Source organism: Sinohyriopsis cumingii, chromosome 12, assembly GCF_028554795.1.
Source record: "Sinohyriopsis cumingii isolate HCF-2022 chromosome 12, ASM2855479v2, whole genome shotgun sequence".
Classification (NCBI taxonomy): Eukaryota; Metazoa; Mollusca; class Bivalvia; order Unionida; family Unionidae; genus Sinohyriopsis; species Sinohyriopsis cumingii.
In genome coordinates this window covers 15,295,552-15,315,331 of record NC_142972.1, presented here as the reverse complement: position 1 = coordinate 15,315,331, position 19,780 = coordinate 15,295,552, and the positions used below count along the sequence as shown (strand labels likewise).

The window sequence follows — 19,780 nt, the reverse complement described above, 5'->3', positions numbered from 1 at the left end:
ACCTCATAACATAAAATATGATTTTGTTACAAAGGTGTTCTTGTACTTAAGAGCCTATACCTGAATAACTCTTCAAAGTCTAATCTTATGCAAGTATACAGCTAGATTGTCTTATCCAGTATCAGAATAGGGCTAAAAGTCTAATCATATGCTGTGAAGTGGCAAATTTTATGTCGATCTAACAAGAATACATTAGTTAAGACCAGACAACCATTAATTAGATTTATTGAGACAGGTGCGTATCATATCGCCATACTACAGTGTACGTAATGTCCTTTAGAGGGAGAATTTCGTTCCTAATTAAACATTTGTTTATACAGCAGCCAGGCGGACAATTCGGGACAAGGAAAACTTCATTTTCATGGTAAAGTTGTCACAATTGAGAAAACACAGAAACTCTGTTACTCAAACTACCAGGTCAAGCTGACCCTGAGTTTGGCGACTCTTGAAAAAGGCGGCAGAGATATTTGATTCTGATTGGTATGTTAAATGAGAAGGCGTGTTCCAACACAAAATTTCATAGGTTTTAATATCGCCCGCATCGAATTTTAATCAGTCTAAGCTTTTCCTACAAGAGGAGACCCAAAGGTTACGACTCCAGAAATTTGCAAGAAATTTCCGTAAAACAACTGTTGTCCAAACGGGACTATTGTCGAAAGGAACCGACGAACTAATTTACCGATTAGAGGGAGGAACGTTGAAAGCAAAGGGAGAAAATAGCTCCTGAGACGTATGAGACATATGGGACGCATGGGACATATGAGACAGATTATCCTATGACGCAATCCTGCGACGTATTAATTTCTGAAGACGTATTCTGAGAGTATCCTGAGACGGATGGTAGAAAGTATCATCCTGAGATCCAAGGGTCTGAACAGCTATAGAGGAAGCAAAACGGACTGAGGACGAGCAGGTTATGAAATCATACAAGACGTTGACTTTGATTGTCCACTCAATCCTATGATAAACTAAATCTATCAGTAAACAGATCGACTATTTTATTTAAATCTATTTGCGTTTCTTTGTATTTCAGAGAAAGTTAAATTTTTAAAAGCAGACTACATTCCTGATGTAATGAATTTTCACAGTGTTTGTATGTAATTGATTAAATTGTTTGTTTATATGTACGGGGGCTCGTGTTGGTTTGTTCTATATACCTGCTCAGATCTCTATCTATTCCACCTATAAGTTTCACCACTTATATTTATATTTACTCGAACCAGGCAATAACAGCAAGGGCGGTCAACCCCTAGATAATGAAAACCAAATACGGAGGGACAATTCTACCCCCATTTTAACAAGTTGGGAGCTTTCGTCCGGGATATAAGAACATTTTCATTCGAGTAAAAGAGTCTGAGCAAATATAGAACAAAATCAGTATCTAGTTAGTAATAATTCCATTATTACTAAAAGAAATAAGGATCAGAGTGAATCGAGTCATTGTCTGCTATTTTGTTTATACATATATATATATATATATATTGTGCATGCAAATTTCTTGCCATTTCTTTTCATATTGTGATGAGAATATTGTAAGAATTGAGACACATACCTTTGCTATCAAGTCGTATTCTAAATTTGTGGGGCAAAATGGAAAATTTCCTTTGCATTCTCTTGTGAGAAGAGATATTTAGGCAAAGCCGCAGTAATAAATTATGCCCTGTTAGTGGGTAAGCGCTGCACTAATTTGGGGAGGCATTCCAGCTGCGTACTGCACGTTTATTTATTGATTGATTGGTACAGGGACCGTCTGGTTTAACTGAGTCAGGCATATGATAAATACGTGAGGGGCTATTTTCAAATAGGGCAGTAAAACTTAAGTTATAGGTAAAAGACTTAATTTTTGTGTCACCTTACAAGTAGACCAGGATGGCGACAGACAGACAATTAGTTAGGGAATTTAAGTCAATAGGAAAAGAGGAATTAGGTTACGACGGGACCCAGTTAGCTAAATTTGTTGAACGAAGTGTTAGGGAACACAAGAAGCAATTAGCCGCGGAACGTGAGAAAGACAGACAAGCAGCTGAGCGTGAGCGAGAGCTTGAATTAGCCAGATTGCAGGCAGAGGAAAGGGAATGAGAGAAAGACAGACAAGCAGCTGAGCGTGAACGAGAGCTCGAACTAGCCAGATTGCAGGCCAAGGAGGAAACCAGAGAATGCGAACATATGTTAGCCATGGAGAGACTGAGGATCGAAGCCGAGTTCAGGAGGGGTGAAGATCTGAACAAACGTCCAGGGCCTACAAGTAGACGATCTGAAGACAGACGACCAATAGAGATCACCATGCCCATGTTCAATGACAAGGACGAAATTGTTGACAACTTTCTGACACAGTTCGAAAAGTTGGCACTGGTTCATCAGCTACCCAGAGACCAGTGGGCTATCAATGTTTCAGCATTCTTACAGGGAGCCGCGAAAGATGTCTACCACAATATGACACCGGAGGAGATAGACGACTACGACGCTCTGAAGAAAGCGCTACTACGGCACTATAAGCTGTCGGCAAAAATGTTCCGGAAACTCTTTAGAGAATCGTCGAAGAGAGCTACCGAAATGCACGTGCAATTCCATAGCCATGTACGCGTAATTTTTGATAAATGGATGAAAATGTCTGGCACCGCGCTAACTTATGAAGGCATAGGCGAAGAAATTTTGAAAGAGCACATCTTAAGTACGTACAGGAAGGATTTAATAGTATTTTTAGCGGAGCGTGAGTTCTCGAACTTGGATGATATAAGCGTGATGGCCGAGCGCTATGACAGCACGCACTCGCGTCCAACCACCTGGGGTGGCAGGGACCAACCTGGAATTGGCGAGCATAGAAAGACCACTGAGGTGGCACCCCAAAGACGGAATGGACAGAATCGTGGCAGGCCAGGGGCCGGACTTCCCTGCCGAGAACATTTCCGTGGGTCGGGGAAGACTCAGGGGGTAGAGAAAGATGCCACGGGGAGGAAAGGTGAGCCAGTGTGTTACGGCTGCAACAGACCAGGCCACATCATTAAGGATTGTAGGAAGTATCGTCCGATAATGATTAATTCGGTAACTCCGAATACTGTTAAGAGATAAGAAACAGTGGAGTTGACTAATACAGCAGTAGCTATGGTTAACGGTGAGAGGGCAACCGTACTGTATGATACTGGCTGCAGTTATCCTGCCTTGGTGGATAGTAAGAATGTCAAGCCTGGGGATTATACAGGCGAGACGGTTGAAGTCTAGTTTGCTAACCAGACAAAGGATTCGCTTCCGGTCATTAGCATTGATCTTGATTCGCCGTATGTAAAGGGACGAATTCAAGCAGCTTGTTAGTCGGGACTGTCTCATGATGTAATATTAGGGTGTAGGTATGTGTTGCCGCAACCTAACCCTATGACGTGTACACCTGTATACATCGGGTCTGTTGAGACGAGGGCTATTAAGCGAAGGTCAGGGTCAAAGCCACTACAACCCATGACTTCGCCCATAGACAATTTGCTACCTGGCGAGTTGAGGAAACTTCATGAGGAAGATTTGTCTCTCAACAATGTACGAAGGTACGCAAAGGATGCGTCTATACGGAGAATGCCAGACGGCGAGGTGAAGTTCGCAATGAAACGAAGAAGTCGACGACAACAGAGGAGAGGCGGAAGTACTCCCTAGTTGTCCTTTGACGAGGGAAGAAACCTACGTCGACATTGTACTTGACGGGACGTTAACGTCAGAGCAACAAAAGAAGTGGAGTCGTTACTCCAAGATTATTCAAGCATCTTGACAGAACGACCTGGCAAGATGGAGTTGGAGGAGTTCACCCTGAAATTACTGGATGAGAAACCAGTGAAGTTAAAGCCATATCCACTACCCTATGCAAAATTAGAAACTGTCCAAAATGAAATTCAAGCTATGTTAGACTTGGGAGTTATAGAACGCACGGAGTCGGCGTATAGCTCTCCTGTTGTGTTGGTGCAGAAGAAAGATGGTACACACAGATTTTGCGTCAATTACAGGAAGTTGAACAGGATCACGAAATTTCAAATGGAACTTTTGCCTGACCCTGAGTCCATATTTGCCGGGGTGACCAACGTGAAGTATTTTTCGAAAATCGATCTGTCCAAGGGATACTAACAAATACCAGTTCGAAGTGAAGACAGAGCAAAACTCGCCTTTGCAACTCCTGATGGGACCTACCAGTGGGTAGTCATGCCATTCAGGGTCCAGAATGCGCCGAGTGTCTTCACACGTATGGTGCGAAAACTACTTGAACCATTAAGAAGGACTTTAGTTTCAAACTTCATGGACGATTTACTCTTAGCGACAGCTACTTGGGACGATCATATCATTCTACTGAAAAATGTTTTGGAGCGACTTCGACAAACGGGACTGACCGCACGACCATCTAAGTGCCATATAGGGTTTAGAAAACTAACCTACTTAGGTCATACCCTCAGCGAAGACGCGTTAACCCCAGATAGCTCAAAGGTCGACCAACTTAGGAACGCATTACGACCGACCACTAAGATGGAAGTTCGATCTTTCTTGGGACTGGCAGGGTATTATCATCGATATGTTGCTAACTTCAGTGCTATTGCAAGCCCTTTAACTGACTTAACTTGGAAAAAAGCTCAGACTAAAGTTGTATGGACAGACGCATGTGAATGAGCATTTCAGACGTTAAAGGACAGACTGACATCAGACGCAGTAGTGAAATTGCCTGATGTAACGAGAGATTTTGTCTTACGTACTGACGCGTGTGATAGAGGTTTAGGGGCAGTGTTATTACAAGAGCATGACAGAAGCTTATTCCCACTTGCTTACAGCAGCAGGAAATTGTCGACTGCAGAACGCAATTATACAGTATCTGAGAAAGAATGCTTGGCAATTATCTTTGGGATAACTAAATTTCAACGTTACTTGTATGGACGAAAATTTATTTTGGAAACTGACCACCAACCACTAGCCTATTTAGCTCAAGCTAAGTTGACAAATGGACGACTAATGAGATGGTCATTATTTCTACAGCAGTACCAAGTCCAGGTACGATACATTAAAGGCAGCGAGAATGTAGGAGCTGACTGCTTAAGTAGACTAGGGATGTCTGAGGTGAAGGGTTCACCTGAGGTCGTGTAACTGAATAAGATTAGATCTCCAAAAATTTGGAGAGCAAAATCCCTGATTTTACTCTTCAAGGAGGGGCCTATGTGAAGTGGCAAATTTTATGTCGATCTAACAAGAATACATTAGTTGAGACCAGACAACCATTAATTAGATTTACTGAGACAGGCGCGTATCATATCGCCATACTACAGTGTACGGTAATGTCCTTTAGAGGGAGAATTTCGTTCCTAATTAATCATTTGTTTATACAGCAGCCAGGCGGACAATTCGGGACAAGGAAAACTTCATTTTCATGGTAAAGTTGTCACAATTGAGAGAACGCAGAAACTAGGATCTCTTACTATGTATTAGGATCTCTACTATATACCAGAATAAGCATAGAGCATCTTACCTTATACAAGAATAAGGTTAGAGAGTATAATGTTATATAAGTATATAATATCATGGTGTCTTTTTTTTATACCAAAATAAGCACAGAATGTCTTACATCCCGTACGAAATAAATAGGCAGATTCCACCTGGAACTTAAGCAGACTCCAGGCGGAATCTGCCTAAAATGTTAAAAATCTGGTTAATGCAAAGGCAGACATGGAAAATTTGAAAAGTCAAAGATGAATCCATCTAAGAGTCTGACTAACTCTAAGATGGACTTTTGTTAAATTCCTGCTATAAATACATCTTCAGGCATAATTTTGGACTTTGTTGATTTTCCACCCACCATCTAGGTGGAATTAGGAACCTAGTCACTGGCATCTGTTATATGAAAGGAGGAATCTGGACTTAGTTTATTTTCTAACCAACATCTAGGCGGAATGAAGAACTTAGTCATTTACATCAGTTAAAGAAGGCATAATTAGGACTTGGCTTTTGTGTGTCTGTAAAGTTAAATGACTGAAAATATAGTGATATTTTGTGATTGTAATATCACTGACAGTTCAATAAAAATATCAATAAGATATAATAAAATTTATTGTTTCTGGTACAATTTGAATGATTTTCAGCAGCATTTATATTTCCTGTTTCTGATAGTTGTAAATGTTTATTGTTTATTTTGGGCACAATTTATAACTTCTTTCCACAGCTTTCCTTGTTAAATTTCTCTTTCAAATTTGTTGTTGTTGTTGTATTTTTATTTAACTTCAATTGGATTTAACTGCCCTCGAACAAGTTTTCATCTTGTTTTCCATTTTAAAACATAATTTCGCTTTTCTCCTGACCTGAATTTCCTCGATATGGACCCATTTTTTAATATCGTCTCCGAAACTCTTTTTTAAATAATGCTCTATCCAGTCCCATTCCACAACAAGCTTTCAAATAAGTATTTGTTCTGTTTATTGTTTAACAGAGGATCGTTGTATAAAGCTTTCTGATTGGTCAACATTTTGTAATTACCCAATGAATCGTCGCATAACAGAAACTGATGGGAAAGAGCATGGTTACAAAACATGCCGATTCGAATTTTCGAGCAGGACGAGAGATTGAATAACCATTTGAAAAATGTGCGGCAATGAGAATACCTTGAACGCAAATTTGATGGGAACATAACTGGTCAATCTGTATGAAAACTGAACGCCAGGACAAGCATTTTGCTTTTTGTGCCTTAAAGAGCTTTACAGTAGCGGCTAACGTGCTAAATAGGACAAGGAATTGAATCGGGACAATTTTGAAGTAATATACAACTCCAAACTGATTAACTTCAGAATTTAAGTAGGGACAACGTGTAGATCACTAGTGGGAATTGTTGCCAGATATCCATGTCTATCAAAGATAGCCATATCTTTGCAGAATTTTCTTGGCCAAAAAGTAGAATCTACTTTCAATCTCATGAGGCATTATTGTGTATATTATCAAAATATTATTGGTGTGTTGGAATTCAGTGTAAAATAAGAGTTATTATATCATGATAAACATTTGTCGCAGCTGCTTTTGGAACAAGGACTAATTCGAGAGACCACAACAGCATCATAGTTTGTGCAATCAAAAATCCAGTCTACAGTACAAGTGACATCTTAGGCAGGCTCCTAGCTTTTCTTCTTCTCATAATCAAATTGTCTCAAATGGATGCTTTTCTGTAATTTTGCATTATTTTCACGGCTGAATTTTTCTATGCTGATTAATATTTTATATTTTATTTATGTTAAATGTGTTCACAGATGCCTGTTCATATGTTCCAGGCTTGATACTTTGATTTTTAAAACCACTTAATTATTTAGTGTCAGATACTTCATATCATGTTGTATATACTGTATATGTTGTACACCACAGATAGAAGGCCTCAAGGTAGATTAGTTATGTAACTAATTGAATTACCTTCTCTAAATAAAGTCATTATTATTATTATTGTTTTTATTAGTATTAACTCCCATTTCTCTTGCCTTGGATGTCACATAATTACAACATCAGTATAATTGTTTTCATACACACTTAAATATCACCTTCGTTAATAAAGGCCTGTTTAATTCATATCCATTATTTCTTTGAAACCTGCTGAAATGTCTGAAACACTAAAAAAAACTTCAGTAAAATACTATATAATGATCAAAATTTTAATGAAATCTTACAAAAGTTTTAGTCAATATTTTTGTGAAACCTCACAAGTATCTCAGAGAAATTTGAGCGAGACCTCAACATAATTTCATTGAAAGTTTTGGTCAAAATATGTGTGAAATCTCACCAAACTTTAAAGTGAAATGAATATTACTAACTGATGCCATGTTGGATTAAATTTTGTATGCAAGAAAGAAAATGGCATTGCCCCTTAGGACAAGTAAAACCTAAATCTTATTTGATAATGTCTGTTAAAATAAAATTTATGATCCTTTTTAAATATTACTGTGAATATTTATCATTGATTCCCAATAATATCTAAAAATCATTAGGCAGTTTAATACATAATAGAAATCTGAAGTATATTTGTTATGGTTTAGGCAGAAAATGCTTAAAAAACCAATCTGAAATCTGCCTTGACATTTTCATTATTGGATGGGGTTTCTGCAGGTATTTCCATGTAATTCAGCAGAAATAAAGATTCCACCTAGTAACAGTAATTTCAAGCAATATTCCACCCTGAATCTGCCTAAAAGTGATAGTAAGGGGAATCTAGGCTAAATAAGAGGAATAAACAGATTCCACCTAGTAATAGATGGACTAATTTGCATAATTCGGGCTGTATTCCACCCTGAACCCACCTAAAATTTATAATAAGTGGAATCTAGGCTTTAAGTGAAATCCGCTTTAAAATTCCACCTGGAATCTGGTTAAAGTCAGGGCAGAAGTTTTCGTACTGGCTTATACCAGAATAAGATTAGAAAGTCTAATCTTATACAAGAATAAGCATAGTGTCTCACCCTATACCAGGATAAGGTTAGATAGCATCATGTTATACAAGTATAGACATAGTGTATATTACCCTATAAAAACATAAGCTTAGAAACCATATTATACAAGTATAATCAAACAGCATTTTACCCTATAGTAGAATAAGGTTTGAATGTCTCATTATTACATACAGTATGAAGCTTGTACTATCTATAAAACTGGTCATTAGAAAATATCAAATTCCAAAAAATAAAATAATTTCCAAATTTATTTAATATACTGTTATATATATACTGTTACATATATGTCAATTTTGAAGCTGTGCCTCGAGGTACGTAACACATGATTTCCATATGCTATTTTGTTACCTGACAATTTTGCATTTATGCTTAGAACAGTCCCATCCACCAAGTGTTGTCTCACCAAATTTCACAAGAACCTTGTCAGAACTTTTCAGGTCGAACTCCGGGGACAAAAGAGCATGGAAGTAAACTCGAACACATTCCACTTTATTCCTTAAAAAGGAAAAATGTATACATGAGATTCGACATATCAGCATCAGAATTACTATCATAATCAAAGCTTAACAAAAGGCAACAAGGTTTACTCACAAACACAGATCTCCTCATCAAAAGCAGCATATCTGGAACAGCCCAAGTTAATATATAAAAAGAGCCAATAATGTACAGACTGGTATAAAGGGTTCATACAGAGTAACAGCCTAGCAAAGAGACAGGACTTGAACCCATTACACATTGGTTGATCAAGTCCAAGCTACGGAGAAGAAAATATTACCCAAATATACTCATTAGGATGCATCAGAGTAGCAGAATTCTGAAAGCTTAGTGATGAATGAGGAATACATTTATGTATATATAATAGAAATGGTCACAAACAGCTTTGTCCAAGAGACTACAACAGCACATCACCATAGAAAACTACCTTATAACAGACCCTGGGCATCACTATTTTCAGAATCTGATTATTATACTACACAAGAAAATAGATACTCTCACTCTCAACAATGTTGAATTTCAATATGTTACAATGTACAATATATAGAAGAGTTTATTACAATAAAATTTAAAAAATGAGATAAAACAGAACTGCAGGTGAGTAAACACATGCAAAATCAAACATCTATGTGATTCTTTCCCTCATTTCTTTTAATTCAATTCACCTACTGTACAAGTAAATTCAATGAATTTTGAAACCTTTCCTAACATGGTGAGGACACAAATGTTAATTGTCAATTATAAAATCTGAATATGACATTTAAGAAATAGCTATGATGTTATTGGGCAGATACAGATAAAAACCAGATTAATTACCTACCAAAAGTAATCATTGGAAAACTGCTGAAAATGGGTAAAACATAAACTATATGTTGCTTTGATCCTTTTGATAAAATCTTGACTATTATAAATCAGATACCATCAAATTTAAAAGTATAAGTATACCACGGCTCGTTCCTATATCTCCTACAGCTTATATTATAAAGAAGAAACAAAACATAACTTAAAATACTGATCTGTGACCCTGAACTTAAGGATAAAAGTCTCAAATATGCAAAGCAATATGGCTTCTGGTAACAATAACACAGTGACTAATATAATTTTTTGCACATCACAGATCATAACAATTTTACAAAAGATAAACTTTTAGGAGTTAAGTTAATAACAACATGTTATGGTCAGAGCATATCAGTAATGCTACCAAAAACAATGGCAAAGAATATCTAGTTACTATAAAAAAATTAAAGAAGTTCTAACCTGAAACAGCAGCATAATGTTTTACAAAAGCTATTTTCAACATGATCTGGATTACTGCAACATCATCTGGGATATTGGTTCTAAAACAAATTTGTTAAAAGTGGAGAGACTTCAAAAATGAGCCATCAGACTTATCCATGACAACAGAGTTGATAATGTCCACAAATGTATGAACTGGATTTGAAGATCACAACTATGAAAGAACATGTTTAAGAAAGGCAAAATTTATGTATAAAGTTTCAAATGGTTCTATGCCAAACTATATAAATTATGTTTTTTGTAAAAGGATAAATAATAGTTTCTAGTGTATTAATGCTATGCTCTGTCATCTAATAAAGTAAACTTTCTAGTCTATCAAAACTACGCTCTGTGATATCTAATAACTTTCTTCTTCTATGCCCAAAGCTGAAATGTATAAAAATTGTTTGTCGTTCTCAGGTCCAATTATTTGGAACTGTCTATCCAAAAACGTTAAAGAAGCATATCAGTGCCTTCCTTTCATCACTGATGTTTGAAACAGATGCAATCAAAACAATATCTATAACTGGTTAAGGCCATCTCTGTGGTATATTTGTATTTGTATATATTATAATAAAATGTCTCTGGGTGTCCACTTATATTATTATTATTATATTATTACTATTATCCACAACAAGAGTTCCTCAAAAAGACTGACACTCAACTGTCTCAAAAGAATTTCCATAAATTCAAGATCAGACTATTTCTTTTTCTTAACTACTGATCTTTGAAACCATACTCAAAATTATCAATAGGCCCTGGGTCACCAAGTGGTCTAAGACACTCACCTTTACCAATCACTGGCTTCTCACCTATGTCCACATGGGTCTGATTCTTTTGCTTTGCCTATATGGATATACGAGAAAGCATGCCAGTACCTTCCCATGGGTTGGTGGTTCTTCTTGGGATTTTTGCAGGTTTTTTCTACACCAGTTATACTGGCTGCCATGTATAGCCTATCATGTGCTGAAAACTGGCATTAAGCCCAAAACATCAACAACAAAACTCTCAAATGAAAAGATTTTAAAATTACCTCCTGTGGCAGCCATATTGGATTTATAATCAGCACCAATTTCATTCAGGACAAACTTGATACCATCAGAATACTTTTGGTGAAAACTACATGAAATTATGACCATCTGTTCAGGAGAATTAGTGATGAGGTTTTCAATATCTTTATTGTAACAGCCATATTGCATTCCATGGGGCACAAGTTTCATTTAGGACCAACTATCATAAGAAGTCATCTTAATAAAAATCCTATCCCAATATGACCATCAAATTCTGGAGAAGAAGCAATAACAAGATTTTCAAGAAGACAGAGCTGTTGCCCTTTGAGTATCAGATTGGCATTATTTCACTGAGTACCAACTCATTACCATATGATGTCTCCTGGTAAAAATCCCTTGCTTACTTTCCATTTAGAAGTTGTGACAAGAAGAATTTCAAGATGGCTGCCATGGCATCCAGCTGGCAAAGAAGAGAAACTGATTCATAATTCCCAATGAACCTCATACAGCCCTGCACTATGGATATAGCATGAAGTTCACTTGTTCATCTTGCAGATACTTAGGCTAGCAAGAAAACCATCCTGAAGGCAACGTTCTCAAAGAAAGCTTCACCCACAGGTGTGTTTATTTAGGGACCACAAGACCCAAGGAGGATTCCATTTAGGCATTAGAGAACAACACAATGGACTTTGCAATTTGAAATACCTGATCAGGACTACTAAGTAAGAATCTGTACCAATAGCAGGGACCTTTGAAAATATGATAATATTGGAAAGGGATGCTTGATAGCCCTTGATGGTTGAAACTGAGATTGTTTCTCTTTAAAAAGAAAAAGAACATCTGCCACGACCACTCACAGAGGGACAGATAGGATTGGCATGTTTTCTGTTACACCAATCACAAAAGATTCTTCAATTGGCATCATACATGGTAGACATAAATTTTCTCTTTGACTTGGCAATTTTGATCAAAAACATTTCTTTGGGGTGAAATTGTTTGAGAAAAGCCAAGTGTGAATCTGGAGAATTTGTGTACTGTTGTGGTGGAGATAGAGCCTTTATTGCAACAGGAGATCCCTTCTCTCAGATAATGTCCGTGGAAGGTCCAACATCAGATAGTTGTTGTTGTTGTTGTTGTTATGGGGTTTAACGCCATTTTTCAGCACAAGATAGGCTATACATGGCGGCCGGTATTAATGGTGGAGGAAGAACCAGGGAAAAACCCGGAAAGAACCACCAACCCACGAGAAGCTACCGGCAAGCTTTCTCACATATCCACACTGGCCGAACCTGAGACTCGAACCCATGCAGACAGAGGTGAGATGGCAGTGATCCATGACGGAGAGCGCTTTAGACCACTCGGCCACTCGGGGCCCCCCCAACATCAGATAGAGAAGACTGTTCAACAATAATTGCTAGGGCCATAGAAGGGCAATCCAAATGAGAAGTGGAGTGTCTGACTTTGTTTAGGACAACTTGGATCATCCTGAAGAGTGGGATGGCATAAACAAAGAGAAGATCTCACCTCAGGCTGAAAGTGTCTTCTGCCCTGGGACTGGGGAACATCAAAGGGGAGTTTGTTGTTCAGCTTGATAGCAAACAAGTCGTCCAAGGGAGTTCCCCAAAACTGGAACAAAAAGTCTGCTATGGATTGGCGGAGCAACCATTCTATAAGGACTATTTTTTCTCTCCTTGAAAAGATTGTCAACCAAACTGTTCTTCTTACCAGGAATTTGGAGGAATATTCCTTCTGAAGTTTCCCAGCAAAGGAGGTTACAAACCTCCATGCAGAGAGAAAGTGTCTCCTTGTCTCCTGAGGTATTTTACTACCAATGTTTTTGTCAGAGGACCATCACACAGTGACCTATTATTTGCAACCCTTCATGCCTATGAACACTGCCCTCATTTCCAAATTGTTGATGTGGAAGGTTGATTCTTCCTGAAACCATGAACCCTCCAGGTAAGCATTCAGCCCTGAATATGACACATCTGCTAACAGGTAAGTGGAGATATGGCAAGGATGCATAGGGACTCAATCCAGAAAACAGCCCTGATTTCTACACCAATTCAGATGATGGTGGAAATCAGGACCCTGAGAAATCAGAGCATTCAATGGGTCCCTGATTGGTTTCCAAGCAGCATAAAGGAGAAAATAAAGAGTCACAAATGCAGTCTGCCTAGGGGAACCAGATCCACTGCAGAATTCAAGGTCCACAGCAGAGATAGAATCATGAGCTGACAAGGTCTCTACTCTCACCAAATTCATCCCCACATAAACAAGATCTTCAGATGGAGTAAGTTCTGATTTATCTAAGTTTGGTAGAAGACCAAGCCTGGTCATAAAGGACTAACAGCAAAACAGGTCTTATCTGAGGGACTCTAGACTACAATTGTGGATACAAAAACATCAAAATATTGAAAAGTTGGGATATGTAATTATCTTAAATGGGCTGCAACTACTCCCATAACCCTGATAAAAGCTCTGGATGCAAAAGCTACACAAAAAGCAGAGCTCAAAATTGGAAAACCTCCATATCCAAGCAAAACTGGATCTCTCTCCCCTCCCCATGGAACACACCATAAAGCGCTACAAAGAAAAAACAATCTGAATGCACATGATCTTATGCACAGATATAGCTTTATTGTTTCATTACTCTCACTTGCACGTACAAACAATAATTCATAACAAACAAATTTTGGTTACTTTTCTTTAAAACTGTAAATATCTTCATGAGGTTCATGTTGCAACAAGAATATACCAATAACATGCAAGAAACTTGGCCATTATGATCCCCTGTTGTGGAAATGGATGAATATGAACTAGGGGGATGGGGTGGGGAAACTAATTTTAATTATACAATACTTACCTGTGACTATTGTGTAGCTTTACACTTTCTCGTGCTGAAAAACCACTGTCCATTTGATGTGAATATATCCTCCCATAGGGTGGCACATTGACAGCATAATACAATTCTCTCGTGTAACTGGCTCGGGGAATGCACAGAACTCTCTTATTTTTCAGACAACAATACCACCAGGACATCAGAGCAAGGTAAGAAGAGGGCTTTCAACAATAGCAACAGTTAAGTATTGCATAATTAAAATTAGCTGAAACTGGAATCAGTAATCCTCGCTCATGATGAAAAAGGACCCAACCATTGTCCATGATGGATGACCAAGCCTCTGAAGAGATATAGACAAGCACCTACAGAGATGTTGGGAGAGAGATACATGGCAGTAGAGGGTTTGGGTCCCTAGGACTGTTTATCCCCTTCTTTTGGTAGAAAGGAAGGTGGGTTAGAGAACTTCCTCTTTGGGGTCTGAGGCATCTATTTCCTGTGCACTATTAACTTGATTTCTTGTTTGAAGTTGCATATTGGACTGGGACTGCATCTATTTGAAGAACCTGTCTGACAGCCCCTGAGGGTGACTCACATTCCCATACTGCCTGGCTTATTGTGATGGACCTAAAGCAGTTGAAAAGGATCAATGTTGATGATCCAGCAAGTCTTGAGAAGCCACTTTAGGGGTAAACCTCCCAAAGAGGGCATCAGCTTCAAATGCAGCAGCCCTGAGAAGGTCTTTACTTTATGGTTAAGCAATACCTTTTATGAGTCAAATGCAACATCACAGTGGATACGTAGAAATTCCACTGATAATGCCATTGTGACAGGATGTGTATATATGGATGTCTTGGCCATAGTTTCCAGCACGTGTTGTAAGGTGGATGGATTCAAGGACTCTAAGTATACAAAATTATGTAGTTGAGATAATGTCAACATGTATACCTATGGTGACAAGTAACCTGGCTTTCTGTGCCATGGCTTCAATTGCTTTGATGGGAAAGTGTGCTCAAACTCCTATTGAAAATACCCATTTTACTCTTTCTTTGGACAAATCAGCATCCAAATGAGGAGGTTTAGCAGGCCACTTCAGGGAAAGTGCCTAATAATTGGCAGTAAAGATTTGGGTCTCAATGCTGAGGAAGGAACTGGACTGACCTAGATACTATATAGTGGCATTTGGCCTGTGGAAAACCTCTGAGAAATTTCCTAAATCAAGGAAGAATGAGGAAGAAGCAAGAGGTCTGGTCAAGGTTACAACAGAGATATTTTCCAAAATGGAAAGGATCTTCATGGATTGTGTGCCAGATGGTTCAGACACAAGTCCAGGCGTAAGAGGTTGTAGACTTAAATTGTCAACTTGTCCAAGGACCAGACCTCAACCCTGTCAATCCAACTAAGAGGAAGGTGTGAGCCTGGTTGGAGGCATCAGTGATGCTGTTTCTACCTTGAACTTATTGGAGTCAATGAGTTTAGAGAGGACATCATCACTGACTAGCATACTCTGAATCAGGGACAGGTTGGGCATTAGAAACAGCATCAGTATGCTCTGTGTCACATCCTGTAATTCAGAGAGATGAGGAATTGGGAGATGGGATTGCCTGTCTACCCTGGATGATGCAACACCTCAAGCCTTCTGATTGATCAGGTGATGATGGGACACGCCATATCATCACCTCCACTTTGTGAGTAGGGTCAAATAGCAGTTGCATACAGGTCTAATGTTCATGAGGTTCAGAGACCATATCCCATAAGGATTAGCTGAGATAATAGAAAAGGGGTGGATATCAATCCTTCCACTTCCTTCTTCTGAGCTAGGTGGGCACACTCCCAATCCTGCACAGCCTGTAACCTATCACTATTTCGTGAAGACATTGAGTGATAATCTGAAAAAATTTGTCCTCAACTACTTCATTTGTGGAGAAAGGTGTAGTACTGATTCCTCTCATATGAAGGGTGCAACATGTTACCCTTAAAATACTGAGTGGTCCATCACCTACCATGGGGGGGGGGAAACAAGCTTCCCTGGATATATGCACCTCACTTGTACAGTGCTGCAGAATGAAGTAGCATGCTAGTGCAGTGCTCTACCTCAATAACAGGAGGGATTAGCCTGCTACTAGGGCATGAGGTGAGCAGTGCACCACCTTAATCTCTGGAGAGAGCAAGTCATTATCCTGAATATGATATATCTTTGATAACTCCTCCCTTCCAGGAAGGGGAGACAATCAACTACTTTAATGATCAGTCCATCCCCTTGAAGGCCCTCAAATACTGCCAAAGAAGTTAGTCCACTCAAGTCCAGGGACCCTGGAGTACTCTTCAGCTTGACTCCAGGTTTCATAAGTCCATAATTTGCTCAATAATATTTCCATGTTGTACTTTGAGCAATAGATGCAGTCTGGATGAGTGTCCCACAGGCCCTTCTTGTGGCCACACTTCAACCAAAGACTGTCCTGATATTATTTTGATTTTTTTAAAAAGTTATGACATATAATATTTGAATATACACTCACCTGGCTGTATGCATACTACCTACACTGCTGTTTATACACTAGGACAACAACTGAAGACCCATTTTACCGTTCTTTTTCCTTTATGTTCTTACTGCAACCTTTTACTGAGGAAATATAAATAAATAAAAAATTCTGAAACATTCAGTAACTGTTTAAAAAAATTCTTCTCCCTTGCAGCAAGGGTGTAGACATTTTTAATAAACATGTTTTGAAGGAAGCAACAACAAAATTCATTATGAAGATAGAGCTAAATTAAGCCATTGCTGCCCTTTAACTTTAGGTAAGTTGTAATGTTATTCCTTAACATAATGAGTTACTGGTACTTCAGGAAGGAAATGTTACTGTCACATAATCTAAATTATGGAATGGATGTCTAACACCAAGATTCTAATTAAATGTTAGAAAGGAGACCGCTAATGTGGTAAGCATGTGCTACAGCAATTTTCTCAGGTGACAATCGATGCATAACGTCCATTCACCATGGTGTCCTTGAAAAAGATGACTTCTATGCATGCCCCAAGCCAGGTACATATTGAGCACTGGATTGTATTATACTGACAATTCTCACTTTGTTGGAGGATGTATTAACATAAAATGGACAGTGGTTTTATGGCACAAAGTAGCATAAAGCTACACAATAGCAACAGATAAGTAATTACTACTATTAAAAGAGAAAGTATCTTTTGGCAATACACTGTGGTTCTTAGTTACTAATTGTCATTCATGATTTATTATGTTCTACTTAAAATCATCTTACTGAAAGCAAATGTGATGCATATGAGCAAAATGACACAAATCTCAAATTTTTTAATGTTTTTGTACAATTAGGTTGGCAAATACATGCATTAGTGATACATTTTTTATTATACCTCAGAGGTCTGTGAAAGGATTAAAATTGATTCCATGATAAATTACTCTCAATAGACTTATATGACACCCATCATAACACTTCTAAGATGCTGATGATCTTTATGCCTGATTGACCCCTTCTAACCCCTGCCCAGCAATACTGGGACCAATCAGGAACATACTATTTGTATCATATACTCTCACTAATTTAAAAGGTAACAAAATGAAAACATAATCAATAGAAATGAAAGAGTATTCTATGTATTTTTGACCATCTTATTTATACAACTTTCCCTTGAGAAAGTTGAAATCTTACTGCATTATCTATTCCCAAATTTGACTGCCACATCATGAATGTTATAAACATTCTTGTATTTACAAGGTGTGTGCAGAGAGAGAGAGAGAGAGAAAGATAGAGTGAGAGTGATATGAAATTAATGTACTCATATTTTTATATAAAAAATCTAATACAAGTCACGACATAGAGGTACAAAAGTCAAGGTACCAGTAGCATCCATCTTAGGCCAAAACAAAAACATGTTTCCAGTTGGTGGACCATCACTGTTTTTCATTGACAACCTTAGCACTTTTTTTCCCAAAGGTAAAATTTAAAAAAAATAAACAATAATAAAAAAAATCATAAAATTGATTTGTGTATCTAACTGAGCAGGTTTTGCCCAGGACCTGAAGCACTTACTACATAATACATACTAATCATTATATATATATACATACACACAGTGTGACCCCGCTATAACACAATAGTTGGGAGCCATAGAACCCGACCGCATTATAGACCGAACCATGTTATAAGCAGTTATAAGCAAGCAGGTCAGTCAGCTGAAGAAAATGATGCATGTACCCACAAAAATATTGTGTCTCTGTGTGTGTGTGTGTGTGTGTCTAGGAAATAAATGTGGGCAGTAAAATATGTGCTTCATCAGCACAGTTACCATCTTAAATTGATACATATTAAATGAGAAATACACCTGTAGTGAAAACAGAGAAGACATGTCTAATATGTTTATATTACTTAGAGAACCACGAATTGGTACATATACGTGAATACTGTTTATATAATATATACATGTCTAATGTATAGCATGAATAGTATCAACACCGTGTACTCACCCGCGAAGATCATCATATACACTGAATCCACAATACAAGTGATTCCATCGAAAATATGCACACACACAGCTTTAAAATATTCAATAATTTTGTCACAGGTCATATTGGTCTCAATTCAGTGAATAAACATAGCACAATCCCATATCGAATCATGAAGTACATTTACTTTTCAGTACTTCCCAAGTCAGTAAAAGTTAGTTTGTGTTTTAAGCTGCCATTGGTAGCATGTGAAAGCATAAACTTTTTTCCTACAAAAAGGAAACTTTCACTTCATAGTTAACATGTTCCATTCACGTTGGAAAATGCAAAATTCCATCAGATTCCATCACTTTTATTTAAGTTTGGTACTAACTTCCTCTGATGGAAAAGTTCTTTGTTTTTACTGAAAGATTGTAGTCAGCTTTCTTTGATGAAGGGTGCATACATTATTGAAGTCACTGCTAAAGGACAGCTTTGGAGAACCAAACAAATGCCAATTTCTTATTGCGGCGGCAACATCAAAGAACTGTATTGCATGATTGAGACTGATTTTTTTTCCTGCATTTGCTTAGTACGTTTTCACATCAATCAGTGCTTCAAAGGTAATCCGTTTCATTTGACACTTCAGCAAACTGTTTTATCTGGGTACATTTTTTAAAAAAGAATTGGCCGTCGTTTGGATTATTCTAGTTACTGTCCCTCCATGCTTACTGAATAAACCAATAAGTAAGATATTTTATTTTTTGGGGTATTTTTTTTACACATTTTTGGTAGCAGTGTGACGCTGCCTTTCACACATGCATCTGAAAATTAACAAAGGGTCAACAGACGATAGAGGCGCAGGTGTTCTGGTTTGATGACAGGGATTATTAAAGAAAATGTGACTGTTCTGAAGGATTTAATTCTGAGTGAAAAGAAGAGGAATTTTACTTACCATCCACATACAAATGTCAGTTGATGTAAATGTATTTATTACAAGTGAGCGGCTGAAAATCTGATGAAAGATTGATTACGAGATAATACCTCATCTGGTTGTTACCAGAAATGTCAACAACAGAAAAGCAGATATTTCACAACATATGGTACTCATGCTAGATGTCAAGATAAGTGGATTATAATATAACAATGCACTGCTTAGATGGTTTGTCAATATGGACAAAGAATTTGTTTATGTAACAATAGATAAATTTCAGTGCCTCCGAATTGCTGAACTCCAAACCAATAGTTGTATATAAAAGTTAAAACAGCCAACAA

The 19,780-nt window shown here is 37.8% G+C and overlaps 1 protein-coding gene across 1 annotated transcript in view; it reads right to left on the bottom strand.

The window, feature by feature from the left end:
• Positions 1-19,780, bottom strand: part of LOC149786029 (E3 ubiquitin-protein ligase rnf213-alpha-like) — a 598,535-nt gene that overhangs the window by 561,462 nt on the left and 17,293 nt on the right. The window contains exon 5 of the mRNA XM_089976317.1: positions 8,778-8,924. Coding sequence (XP_089832443.1) covers positions 8,778-8,924 — 147 coding nt within the window. The remainder of the gene's footprint in view (positions 1-8,777; positions 8,925-19,780) is intronic.